Below are 14,519 nucleotides of genomic sequence, written 5' to 3'. Positions count from 1 at the left end.
AGCCACCAGTTGAGGTTAAGAACCTTAAAGGTGAAGTGTGTTCACATATCCCAGCTTAACATGCCCCCACAACTGTAAGTAAGCCATTTGTAAGTTAATTAAAATAATAAAAACTAAATTGATTTACTTTAATAAGTAATTAAATAAATATAATTATTTATATTGTATTAAATAAAATAAGTAAACAAGTACATAGAGTGGAATAAAATAAATAATATACAACACCCCCACCCCCCAAAATATTTATTTTATTATATTTTAAATAATTATATTTTATGTAAAACAGTTTTGTTTTCTATATGGTTTCTGAATGTCCTGGTTCTGAGATCCCTAGATAAAGTTAGTTCTTTATTGATAAGCAGATGGTGTCACTTTGAACACATGGACGAGAAGGCCTAATTTTGGCTAATTTTTTTGCTCAGATCACCACTTATCATAAGCAAAGGCTCTTACACAAATACAAATATAGTTCATGCTGCTCTGCAGCAATGTATGGATTTAGAGGAGGAACAGAAGGGCAAACAAATTCCTTCTGATATTTAAAATCAATTTACGTCTTTAAAAGAAGACCAGAGGTTCTTGAAATCCATGCATCACTGCTTATCCCTGAAAATATCAATGAAGGTCAGAGTTTCAAATGTGCTCTCTGTACTTAGAAAGCACTCATTCTATTAGCTACGTGCTATTAGCTGCTTTAAAACCATGGTAATGTTGTTTGTGAGAAGGCAGGGTGGTTACCGTGGTGATGAGGAGAGGGCAGGAGTCCTGGATCCAATGGGAGGGGGAGCACTGAGGAGCCCTCATGCAGCGATCGGTGGTCTTGCACCATCCGCAGCCCATGAAGGATGGGGCCAAAAGACAAGAGCTACAAGTCCACAGTTGCTCACATCCAGGGCCTATCAGAGGAACCTTGGAGACCTGATAGGGCGCACACAAACGATATCACATTTTAAATTACATTTATTCATTTAGCAGGTGATTTTATCCAAAGCAACATTTTGACAACATTTTTCAGAGGAGACTTTACTTACTGATGTCCCTTTGTATGTCTGTTGCAGTAATACCCTGTTTACTATATCAGTTAGTCTTAAATCACAAGTGTGTTTGCCATCTATTCACTAGTGATTTTTCTGAAAATATTTGATCCATTTCCCTAAGACATTTTAAGAATGGCTGTGTCGTTCACCTTGTTTCCTGTTACCAACAATAAGGAGCCGTCGTGACGCTGTGGAGACAGCAGGGCCATCTCTGAGGACACAGGGAGCGTGTCCAAGCGGAAGTCTACATGCGGCTCAGTCTTGCCAAAGCGGGAAACCACCACCTGTGGAGGATGCCAGCAAAAATGGGTGACCTTTTAAACCAAAAGCCTAATCGGTAAGTGCAGAACCTTAATAGAGAATGTTTATGTTTACAAAAAGACCTCAATCGCATGTTTTATCCTTTACTGGAATAAGGCTGCATTCCACATTGATGATTAAATGCTGCTATTGCATGATTTAAACAATGTGGTTCTGGTGAAGGTTATTTATGGTTGACACATTCGGGAACACGTCAATAGAAGGTCACATCTTGAAATCGGTCTAAAAAAAATTTATTATGTTTTTGTTGTTTTTTTCACAAAAATGAGGCCTATTTAAGGACCATTCAAATATTTTGCAGTATGACCTTATTTTCATGACAATTAAGAATATTTTGCCCCAAATAATTTCCTAATTTCTTTGTAAAAATGAAATAAAATAATAAATAAAATAAAATAATATTTTAATAAAAAAATAAAAATACAATCCTTTTATAATTTTGGGGTGAAATATGACCTACATAATGTTGGTACCACTTTCAAAACCTGAGATTATACAAGATCTTAATCCTAAACACTAAATTTAATTTAATTTAACAAAAAAAATAAAACACCCAACCCTGAGATTGTACAATATCTTATTCCTGAAAACCAGACATTCTGCATGAGTTGGAGCTGGTGAAAAAAACTGTTATTCTTTCCTACCAGGTTATAAATCTTTAAATTACAGATCATGTCTGGAACTTTCCTTGGGAAAAAGGAAGAATCAAAGGAGGATGCAATCTAGAGGCAGTCTTTGTAAAGGAACAGCTTCTGCTTTGCTATGGATACTGTAATAACTAGTGTCTCTGCCTTTCAGGGCAAAAGATGACAGATTGAACTGCGATGACTGTGGTTGATAGCAAGGAGTGGGAACAGACAAAAGCTTAGGCCTGTAGGCAAGTGCAGACGTAAAGACCTCTGTCTATCTGGCATGTTGGGAGGTGTCAGAACAGTGGCTCCATCCACACACCTGGACTGACATTTATCATGGTTACATTGCAATTACAGGCCTCCAAGACAGCCTACGTCTGAATAGTGCTTGTGCTCCATTAGCGATCAGTAGATCACATCATTAATAGCCCTGGGCTTCGAGCATAGGGCATCTGGTGGTGGAGAGTATGTCATTACTGTGGTTTTAGTGATTTTAGGATGGTGTGCATGACATGTGCATCTCACTTACTATAATGCACTAATGTGACTCCTTTTGTGGTCTGTTTAAAAAGCCTAATCTTTAGTAACATATCAGATTGGACTGTAACAAATGAAAATGTGCAGTTGTAACCTTAAGGAGCTATTACTGCATGATCTTTCACTGGAGCAATGCAATGCAGTCAGGGCAATTCAATCACAATATTGTTTTATTTCATGAATAAAAGCAGTTCATTTAGGTGCTACCACATGTTTGTGTTACATACATATATATATATATATATATACACACATACATACATACCTATATATATACACATACATACATACATACATATATACACATATATATATATTATAAAATATATAAATAAATAAATAAATACGTAGAGCTTGCATGAACATTTTGTCTGGTAACACTAACATATATGTACCTGTAATACTATTTTTAATATATATTAAATAAATAAAAAATTAGACTTAAGTTTTTAAATATATACTATAAAACATTATAATTTAAGTAAATTATATTTATTTTAAAATGTAAATATTTCAAAATAATTGTTCTGTTGGTTGGTGCTGTGCAAATGCAATATGCTACATTCACGATTCCAAAACTAGAACCCAGAGCTAAAACTTGGTGAGTTTCACGTGGCCCAGAAAGTTTCCAATAGCAATAAGCTATAAAAGGATTTTGAGTCCCAGAAGCGACCAAGCTACGCCAGTCTTAATTAAGCCCAGGCATGGCAGAAAATGGCTACAAATGGACCCGTTATTGAAGGAGGAATGTTACACACTCTGGGGAAAAATACACACCACGGAGCCCTAATAACCGTGTGAATTACAGCTCATTGTGTATGTAAGGGAAGTCCTGCTCACAAACAGAAGGCAAGGTGTTGAGTTTTTCTCACAGAGAGTGTGGCAGAGTGGGAGCACTTCCTCATACAGAATAAGGGCCACTGGGACTGTTTCTGCCCTGCAGCCCCCCTCTTCCCAAGCTTTTAAAAAGCTTGTGGGGCTCTTGAAACTTTCATTCACACAATTACCCACTACTCACTTGCATTCCATATTTTATTTAACTTCATCAGTCTCTCACAATCTTTTTTTGCATTCTCATTGTCAAGGCCTCTTAAACACTCACCCACTCTCTTTGTCTTTGTAAAAACTCTCTCTCTCTTTCCAATGAGACAGCTGGACCAGCACTCACCCCTTACCAGGCCTCAATATCCAGACAAAAGAGGCGAGAAAAAGTTGAGAGGAAAAAATTTTAAAAAGGAAGAGAGAGAGAGAGAGAGAGAAAGAGAGAGCGAGAGAGAGAGAGAGAGAGAGAGAGAGAGAGAGCGAGAGAGAGAGAGAGAGAGAGAGAGAGAGAGAGAGAGAGAGAGAGAGAGAGAGAGAGAGAGACAGAGAGAGAGAGAGAGACAGAGGACGACAGCTGCAGCCGTTCCAAGAAAATGCCATGCGAGGACGTGTCATCGAAGCCCAGTGCTTACTATTAACGTACCATTCGGTTCCTCCGCCACGCTTCCGTGCAGCTGTCACCCTTTCTCTCGCTACTCATTTCTCAAACATTTTCTTGAGGAATTTACAAAATACCGCAAATCTCTATCTAACACTTCCGTGAGCAAATCGTCTCATTTCTGGAGCTCATGCAGGACAGATTCAATATTTGGGTCGGTGCCACTCCTGCACAATGAACATATTGAGAAAACATTGATAGGCGAAAGTTTCACTTTGTGTGCTTTTTAGATTGGAGAGCTGCTACAGTGCTGCTCAAGAGGTCAAAGGTGACTCAAATGCAAACAGGAAAAAAACATATTTCCCAACCTGCCACTGGCACCTGCATTTTCCTTCATTCAGAGCGGTTTTCACTAGTCACGTACTTACATCCTGCCTATTTGCATACACAATAGTGCTGGCAACAACAGGACTTTGACAAAAAAATATCCAGTTTTAAATTTAGATTCTGCTTTACCGCTTTACCATTTCTTTTTTCCAGAATGAGGTCGGCCAGACCTCTTCCAGCACTATCACTCATAAATTAAATCTAATTGTTGACTTTCTAATCCAAACATTATGTAAAAGTTTAGCTTTAACAGTTTTAAAGGGGAATTCAGCACTGACAGGATGGGCTTTCAATAAAACTTGGCTGTCCATGCAGTAGAAATGCAAAATGTTTTGGAAATCTTTGCTACATGACAAAAAAAAAAGGGCTGTGGCACTCTCTTTTGCCAAAAACTTACACAATACACTTTTTCTGATTATCTGACTGTCCGTGGGCAGGGAGGGATACAAAAATTCGACCTGCAGTTTTAACAAAAGTCCTGAAGCTGTCAAAAGTCAGCCAGATGGTGCAAAATGACATGTTTTGCCTAAACATGGAGAAAGAGTACATTTACATAATCGGCAAACTACTATACATGGAACTACATGGTTTTCAAAATACATTGTGGAAAAGAGCTAAAGCTAACATGTCTCACCTGGATGACTCGTCCCTCAGCTGTGCCTAGGCTGACCACAGTGTGGTTTTGGATGGGCACCACGGCTATGGAAGTAAGAAGAATGTTCCGGAACCGTCCATGGAAGTAGTCCCGACGTGGGTTGGTGCTTGTAACTTCCAGCCGGTAGCCTCTTTCATGTTTCCCACAGCTGAAGGAATCTCCCGCAAAACTCTGGTAAAAAAACAGAAACACATGGACAATTTAAACAAGTGGTGTTCTACCTGGCAAAATACAGAAGCTCTCAATACCATATTGGTGGCACATAATAATGTGTAGATGAATTTTGCAGCACTGCCATTTTTTTTTTTTACAGAGGATTGGCCTCAAGTTCTCCATGCCAAAAGCAATTTGTGAGTTAGATGCTTGTAGAAAAAAGTGACTTCGGCCCCACACAGTAAAGCTCTATCTAAGCTCAGCATCTACTGTTTCATCCTGGCCAATGCAGTTGCGTGTTTTCTCCCATGGTGCTTGGATCATCCATGCCGCATTCTGACGGCTGTGCTCACAGATGGCAGGAATTCATGGGAAACTGCGAGGAACGTTGGGCTTGCTGTTGCTCTGTTAGAGCTCCGATTGAGGCCAGCTTTGTTTGGCTGCGATCTCTACAACCTGTGGAGTTTTGGAAGTTTCAGAGAGGCGGTATGGTCCTCAAGATATTGAAGAGGCCATATTCATAACACTTGTGTAGCATTTTTTTCCCCCTTGAAGTCCAACAGTTATAATACGGTTTTATATAACCCTCAGAATTTCTGCAAACTGTACCTTTAAGGCTGTTTTGTATATCATGTACTGTAATGTCTCTCTGTTATGATTGGCATAGTTCACTGTGTCATTCATCAGGGCAGGCCAAGTTGATGAAACCAAATAGGCACAGAGGGAAGAAGCTTTCTGTTGTGAATGTCCTGTGTTGTGTTGTGAATCCTATTTTCCCTGATATGTCCCCATTAAGAAAGTGTATTTTTGTGGAAACCGTGATACATTGTTCCAGGATTCTCTGATGAATGTAAAGTTCAAAAGAACAGCATTTACCTAAACAGAAATCTTTTGTAAATATCTTTACTTTAATGTATCCTTACTGAATAAAATTGTTCTAAAAATATATCTTACACTGACCCCAAACTTTTGAACAGTAGTGTAGCAGTCCAATTTGTGAACGAATCATTCAGACTATATTTGAAAACTGGATCAACTGATTCATTAAGAAGTTCTGACTCAAAATAATGATTCATTCCTGAATGGACTTCTCTCATGAATGTTCCAAAAAGATCAGATTTCTGTGGTTTTCAAGAATAATGACTTAAATTTTAGTTTCTCTCAAAGGAGGATTTGAATAGTGAACAAGACCAATATGAACTACTTTCATGATTCATTTATGGTGATTTTTTCCCCTTTTTTTGAGCTTATCAGTCCCAATACAAATTGATTTTAATAATACGATAAAGATTAACCTTTTGCGTTTAAAAAAAAAAGCAAGTCATTCAGGTTCGGAGCACCATTTGCACGAGTAAACAGTGCATTTAAAGGGATAATTAAGGGGATAGTTCAACCAAAAATGAACATTATGTCATCATTTACTCACCCTCATGTTGTTCCTAACCTTTATGACTTTATCTATACTGTGGAACATAAAAGAAGATTTTCTGAGAAATGTTCAAACAATGGAAGTCAACGGTCACCAAAACTGTTTGGTAACCAATATTCAAAAGCATCTTCTATGTTCTGCAGATTTGGAACGACATGAGGATGAGAAAAACAATGAGTTTATCCAAGTTAGAGTTTACCTAGAGTTACCTGAAAAGGAAAGGGGCATCAGAGGGCTACACATTGGTCAAGCTGAAAGGGTCACAGACCCTGGTATGAAAGTAAAGAAGTCATTAATAATTAATGAAACCAGACCCTGGCACCATAGGCCATGACTAAAATGCCTGTTGGAGCACAGAGAACAGGCGGTTAATGATTAACACCGTGCTCACTCAAACTCTTCTCAAGTTACACTGTATGGTGAAGGCACCCTGACAAAAACACTAAAAACACACCCATGAAAAATCAGACAGGCATAAAAAGGACACTCCATACTGTGCCAGAAAAGTTCTCACTCTTTCTCTGGCGATGTTAGTAAGACGCATGAGTCAGTGTGATACTGCGGTTGCAGCTTCATTTTGAGGGCATGTCTCAAAGGACTGCTTTGAAGATGGAGAGAACAATACAGGTAGACGATAAATCAGGCCGAACAAGCGCTGGGCCCTACTCTCATTACAGGGCAGCACGGGCTGGCTCAGAGGCACAGAATCGCTATACAGGTGTAAAAGCCAGCAAAGATGAGGGGGGATTACAGGCCAGCTTATCCCATCCCCTCAAGGCAGAGGACTTCTCTGGACCTCTCTTGAGGGAGCGACAGAACAAGAGAAAGTGAGACACATGTAGCATGAAGCAACCAGGGAAATCATCAAACTGTGCACAAGATGTCTTTGATGTGCAAGTTTGCTTTGCCAGGTTTTATAAGCCCACCGCGATCAATCATAAGGGCCGAGCAGCCTCGTATTTCAATAGGACTTGCGTAAGAATTCATAAGTAAGCACCGTGGTTTGGCATTGATTTGGGGGTGTTCTATGAAGCCTGACCTATCACCAGCTGAGCACACCCTTGAGAGTCAACGCTTGTTTTAGAGGGAGAGAAAAAAAGAAGGTTTGAGGGGTTATTTTCATAGCAAATAAACCACACGTTTTGCTTTGTTTTTGAAAAGGAAGACATTCCACCGCGTAGCTCACGGTACTGCAAGGATCAAGGGTAGAAATTGAAAAACCTGGGCAATGTTTTGACAAGCTTTGTTTGCTCTGATCCCGAGGCGGCTCCACCAACCGGTTGTTTTGAAGGGTTTTCGAAGATTTGCTCTCATCATTTCTCACTACACTTATTAAAGGGAATATTCGGGATTCAATGCAAGTTAAACTTAATCAACTGCATCTGTGGCACAATGCTTATAGAGTGCTGCAGGGATGACATCTTTTTGTAGTCCAACCCAAAAGATTGGTTGATTCTACAAAAAGCCAAAAGGATTTCCATTGGCTTTTGGATCACTAGAGAAAATAAGCTCTGTGACCAACAAAAGTTTATGGTTCTCACACGTTCTGTTCATCAAGATATTCACATCAAGTAAAAAGTTAAAGTTACACTATACTGCATGACTTTAACGTCACCATCTCATTCAATCTTTACTTTTAAGTTTGAGTTAGAATAGAGAAGTGTGATTATAAACACAACAAGGCTGTAAAATCAGACTAGTGAGTAAATTAGTTTTCCTGTTTGGTGAGACGACATTTAACCAATGTAGTCCCATTTAGCAACTGCTAATAGTCATGACTATGGTATAATAACTGATAACCGTTTCAGGCATTTAACTAAAAGCCCATTTAAAAACACACACGGACTTCGGGACAATGGAACATGAAGTGCAAAAAGGGGTCCATTTCAGCGTTTTATGACTCATTCCTGCAGCACTCCATAGCCCCTTTCACACAGAGATTCCGGAAAATACACGGATAAAGTGACCCGGGATTTGATCCGGGTTCGTTTGATTTTGGTTCATTCACACTGCCAGTGACTTTCCGGAATCACAGAGTGCGTTCACACACAACCCGTAAAAATCCCGTAAAGACACGTGACATCAATGTGACATGTAATGTCTCAGCAGCGTCTATAGTTTGCTTATGAGCTGCGATTTTTCTCTCGAGAAACCACACTTGTGCATTTTTTCATAAACTAGCGCATTTCGTACCGTTTCACTAGCCTGCTTTCACTTCACTTCAGCGTCATCATTACGACACGGCATTGATTACGGCTTTTGTTCACACAGGGCGCGTTCCGGGACTGATCCTGGCAATGTAACTAGGTCCCCAACCCGGCAACGAATCCCAGCATCAATCCCGGGTCGTGTTTGTGTTCACACAGAAGGTGTTCTGGCAATTTCCCGGCAATTTCCCCGGATCAACGCGTAAGGATTAGAACAAAAAAATATTGTAACTTGCCCATAGTTTTCTTTAAAAACTGCAAAAATAGGTGTCACGGTAAGGCACTTACAATAAGGAGTAAATGGAACCAATTTTTTGGAGGACTTAAAAGCAATGTTGTGAAGCTTTTCATTTTTATAAATTCTCCCATTAAAACTATTTAAATACACATTTTAGAAATTTCAGGATTTATCACATTGCAACAAAGTTGTAAAATTGTAAATTACACAGAGAAGGTTAGCAAGCGATTTTACCACACTAAAATCATGTTACTTTGCAAATTGTTTACATCATGTGGCTATACTACTGAAACAGTGAGTATTTTAATGATTACACAATTGCCCCATCCACTTCCATTGTAAGCTTTTTGCATTTTTTTTAAACCGAGGGAAAAATCTAAACCAATAGTCAATATTATGTGCTGTACATGGAAGTTAACTCATGTTGAACCAGGAATATTACTTCATATACAAGTGTTTTGAGTATTATTTCAAAGAATGCCCGAAAAATATCACAAAAATATCCCGCGTAGCTCCTCTTTAACACATTAAGCAGCTCTCATTGTGTGCGGCACAATGCTGCGGTGATAGGGTTACCGTGCCCCACCTTTGGTGCTTTATAGCTTTGTGGCCTTTGGCGTCACCTCCAAAAAGCTTGATATTAGTGAAAGGAGATCTGTACGGCCAAATGTCACCTTCCAAAACTTTCTGTTAACCTCCGGGCCCCGGTGCAGTTGTGATCACGTACAGCATACGTGAAGATTTCTGGAACGACTTTGCTCTACACTGCCACCCTTCAGCTGCTTCTTGACAAAAATAATGTGACTTTTGACCTCCCAGAATTTTCAGTAATGTTGTATATGTTTATATGCATGCGTGTATGATTGTGGTGTGCACCACTTTATACGGCACGTCGCAAAGCAACCCGATTCTTGTGTTTATGCGCCTTTCTTGGATTACTAGGTCGTGAAGGTCAGTAGTCTGGGGAGAATTAGAGAAGCTGACAATAATGTGGGATTAGAGGCTGGCAGTCACCAAACAGTCCTGGTGCCTTACTGCTGGTGTGTAAATACCTGTGGATGTCTCGAAGAACACTTGAAGAGCCTATTGTAGAGCTCAACAATATAGGAATAAAGCTGATATCGCGAAATGGCTAAATGGGATGATCAAATCGTGAAGGCTGCGATTTCATTAAATAAATATATGCGCTGTCAGTTTCAGATTGAAGATTGCTCATTTACATGCAAGCTCATGATATGATATTCAGGTCCTTCACAAAAAATTAGCATATTGTGATAAAGTTCATTATTTTCCATAATGTAATGATAAAAATTAAACTTTCATATATTTTAGATTCATTACACATCAACTGAAATATTTCAGGTCTTTTTATTGTTTTAATACTGATGATTTTGGCATACAGCTCATGAAAACCCAAAATTCCTATCTCAAAAAATTAGCATATTTCATCCGACCAATAAAAGAAGTGTTTTTAATACAAAAAAAGTCAACCTTCAAATAATTATGTTCAGTTATGCACTCAATACTTGGTCTGGAATCCTTTTGCAGAAATGACTGCTTCAATGCGGCGTGGAGGCAATCAGCCTGTGGCACTGCTGAGGTGTTATGGAGGCCCAGGATGCTTCGATAGCGGCCTTAAGCTCATCCAGAGTGTTGGGTCTTGCGTCTCTCAACTTTCTCTTCACAATATCCCACAGATTCTCTATGGGGTTCAGGTCAGGAGAGTTGGCAGGCCAATTGAGCACAGTAATACCATGGTCAGTAAACCATTTACCAGTGGTTTTGGCACTGTGAGCAGGTGCCAGGTTGTGCTGAAAAATGAAATCTTAATCTCCATAAAGCTTTTCAGCAGATGGAAGCATGAAGTGCTCCAAAATCTCCTGATAGCTAGCTGCATTGACCCTGCCCTTGATAAAACACAGTGGACCAACACCAGCAGCTGACATGGCACCCCAGACCATCACTGACTGTGGGTACTTGACACTGGACTTCAGGCATTTTGGCATTTCCTTCTCCCCAGTCTTTCTCCAGATTCTGGCACCTTGATTTCCGAATGACATGCAAAATTTGCTTTCATCCGAAAAAAGTACTTTGGACCACTGAGCAACAGTCCAGTGCTGCTTCTCTGTAGCCCAGGTCAGGCGCTTCTGCCGCTGTTTCTGGTTCAAAAGTGGTTTGACCTGGGGAATGCGGCACCTGTAGCACATTTCCTGCACAGGCCTGTGCACGGTGGCTCTGGATGTTTCGACTCCAGACTCAGTCCACTGCTTCCGCAGGTCCCCCAAGGTCTGGAATCGGTCCTTCTCCACAATCTTCCTCAGGGTTCGGTCACCTCTTCTCGTTGTGCAGCGTTTTTTGCCACACTTTTTCCTTCCCACAGACTTCCCACTGAGGTGCCTTGATACAGCACTCTGGGAACAGCCTATTTGTTCAGAAATTTCTTTCTGTGTCTCTTAAGGGTAACTCTTGCTAGAGGGTGTCAATGATGGCCTTCTGGACAGCAGTCAGGTCGGCAGTCTTACCCATGATTGCGGTTTTGAGTAATGAAACAGGCTGGGAGTTTTTAAAAGCCTCAGGAATCTTTTGCAGGTGTTTAGAGTTAATTAGTTGATTCAGATGATTAGGTTAATAGCTCGTTTAGAGACCCTTTTCATGATATGCTAATTTTTTGAGATGGGAATTTTGGGTTTTCATGAGCTGTATGCCAAAATCATCAGTATTAAAACAATAAAAGACCTGAAATATTTCAGTTGGTATGCAATGAATCTAAAATATATGAAAGTTTAATTTTTATCATTACATTATGGAAAATAATTAACTTTATCACAATATGCTAATTTTTTGAGAAGGACCTTGTATTGTTATCTCAGAGCAGCTTAGTTCATTTACTTGTCATGAGCTGTATGCATGTAAATCAACATAGTGCCGTGCTTCACTCTGAAACCGACAGTACATATATTGAATTTAATTGCAGCCTTCGTGATCTGAATATCTCATTAAGCAGTATTATGATAAAAAAGCTTGATGGTTTAATGTTTGAAAATGAAGAAATTAAGATGTAAATTTTAGTATTGTAATTTTACAGTTGTACTATATGTAGGCCTATTTTTTTTAGGCATAGTTTTATTTTACAGTACATTATTATTGTAAGTTTTCTTATTTTGTTAAAAACTTTATTTGATAAATCACAAATATAATCAACAAATTCACCCCAGTCATTCTAGAATGATTAATTTCCAAATATAGCTCATTTGATGATTTATTTTCATATCACAATATATCTCACAGAAAAATAATATCTCAAATGTCATTTATTTCAGCCGTAGTCTACTGGAGACCGTCAAAGTCACAGCTTGATTTTTAACAGCTGCTGTCTGGGAAAGATGCTGTTGACTCCTACTCATTTTTTGTTTTGTTTTCAGTTTTCTTCTCATGTTTCTCTGACTCACGTTCCTCTTTTTGGCCTTATCTTGTCTTGTTACTCAATTTTCACTTCTCTCACTCTTTACCTCTCAACTTGCTCTCCCAATCCAGCAGTCAAGTGATCTGTCAGCAGGGGACTTTGTTCCTCACTCAGGTTTCCAACTGGGAAACAAAAAACATGGCCCGGTACAACTGCTTGTATGTTTGCTAAAAAATGAATCCATTTATTCAAGTGCTCATGGTTAAATCCCTGCTCATCTAGAGATTTTGAACTTGTTGCTGCATGCTACAAGACGATTCGCTCAAAGATCACCATGATTAATACGCCTGGATCAAACTAGTGAGACAAAATTAATCAAACTGAAATCGAGATTATTTTTTCATCAATCCTTTGCAGTTAGCGAGTCAAAACACATATTGGGCGAGAGAGAAAGCCATCATTCTATTGACATACAGTGAAACATTATGGACGTGCTTATGAACCATGCTCATCCATTCAATTAGATAAACAGACATAAGCAAAGAGGGGATAATTTAGTGGGGAGTCCACTCCAGAGGCCCCGAGGTCTGTTCTTATTTACTCGTCCAACATGGATCTTTTCAAAGCATTAGCGGAAACGCCCATTCATTAAAGCAGACAAGATGAGCACGCTCAAAGCATTGCTCTCTGCCACAGTCCACAAGCATGCTGGAGTAAAAACCTCCACCCTTATGCAAGGAGCATGGATCTGATAAAAGGGTAAAAAGCACTGATTTAAAACCATGAAGCGTTGAGACCCTTTAAAAGATCAAATCCAGTCCTTTATGGAAGAGGCAGAGCATTCAAATGCCTGGTTTGCAGTTGGCCATAATAATCAATTCCAATCTTGACTGTAAAGACTTGGCAGGGCTGCTTTTCTGTGATGATCTTACCCTTTTTTCACATGTCAGAGGGAGCAAAACGTGCCTCTGACAGGACAGATCAGACAAGAGTTTTATTTTGGGAGCTGTTTAAAGAGTTTTGCAGATTCTCTGTTCCTAATTTCAGCTCTTTTATATCCCGTACATGACATTCTGCCGAGAACTTTGCTCCGAAGAAATTCCCTTAAAGTCATAAAAAGCTGAGAATGAACATGTGCTAAGTCCATACTTCTTGACACATTTAATATGCTGTAAAAAAGGCTGTACGATGATAATCTATTGTTTCAAATGGCATAGGTCCGGTTTACAACTGATATTAAGAGGCGTTTTCGTCAATCCGATCACAAGTGGACGATGCTTAACACAGGTGTAAATGGATTCTAAAATGTTTTGAGCTTATCCACTTTCGACCACTTCCAGAGGTAGTCGAAAAACGCATTTGACCGGATTGCTTTCGTAGTGTAGAATCTCATGCAGTCGAATGCGTTCGACCAACCTAAAAAGGCACACTACTCCTGCCTACTGACCTAACGTGTAAACATTGTGGGAAGTGTGCTTGCCAGACGGGATTTAAACTGTCGAATGAAGACGAAAAATATACCAAGCACAATGTTCTCTCACCATTCCTGATTTCTAACACACTCTCTGCAATAGGCATGGTCTTGTGGCTATCAGAGCAGAAACGAAAGCTCTCTTATTTCATCCATTAGTTCGAAAGATTCTGAAAAAGCCCATACATTTACCCACCTATAGGCCACTCCCCTTGAAGAAATCAGGACGGAAGTGGTCGAAAGTGGACAAAAGAGACTAATTAAAACACCAGATAAAAACGGGAATGTGTCTCCCTCGTCTTCTCATAATCCGACTGACCAAAACGTATCTTAATACCAGTTGTAAACAGAGCCATATTGTCTTGGAAGACATTAACACACAGTTCAAATGGCTTATTATCAGTAGTTGGCATGAGCCGTCCTTCCTAGTTGACATTAAAAGGCAGATATGATGAAATCCTTATGTCAATTTTGGCCTTAGCAAAAACACACTACCTAGGCAAAGATCAAGGACTTTACTCTCAAAATGCCCTCTTTCTGCCAGAAAAACACACCTGACGTGATAAAAGAGTATAAGCATGCAGCAAATTCTGTCGTTTGTAGTCATATTACTCAGCACTATGATTCAA

At 39.4% G+C, this 14,519-nt stretch overlaps 1 protein-coding gene across 4 annotated transcripts in view; it reads right to left on the bottom strand.

Annotated features, from left to right (window-relative positions):
* The window catches only part of met (MET proto-oncogene, receptor tyrosine kinase), a 55,046-nt gene that overhangs the window by 27,193 nt on the left and 13,334 nt on the right, over nucleotides 1–14,519 (bottom strand). For all 4 annotated transcript variants that reach the window (XM_077210720.1, XM_077210719.1, XM_077210722.1 and 1 more), the window contains exons 3-5: nucleotides 4,969–5,160; nucleotides 1,187–1,321; nucleotides 739–918 (exon numbers count right to left, since the gene is read on the bottom strand). In XM_077210720.1, coding sequence (XP_077066835.1) covers nucleotides 739–918; nucleotides 1,187–1,321; nucleotides 4,969–5,160 — 507 coding nt within the window. The remainder of the gene's footprint in view (nucleotides 1–738; nucleotides 919–1,186; nucleotides 1,322–4,968; nucleotides 5,161–14,519) is intronic.

Source organism: Siphateles boraxobius, unplaced genomic scaffold (genome assembly GCF_051911475.1).
Source record: "Siphateles boraxobius isolate OS27281-9 unplaced genomic scaffold, OSU_SipBor_1 65, whole genome shotgun sequence".
NCBI lineage: Eukaryota > Metazoa > Chordata > Actinopteri > Cypriniformes > Leuciscidae > Siphateles > Siphateles boraxobius.
This window is presented reverse-complemented; position numbering and strand designations above follow the sequence as displayed.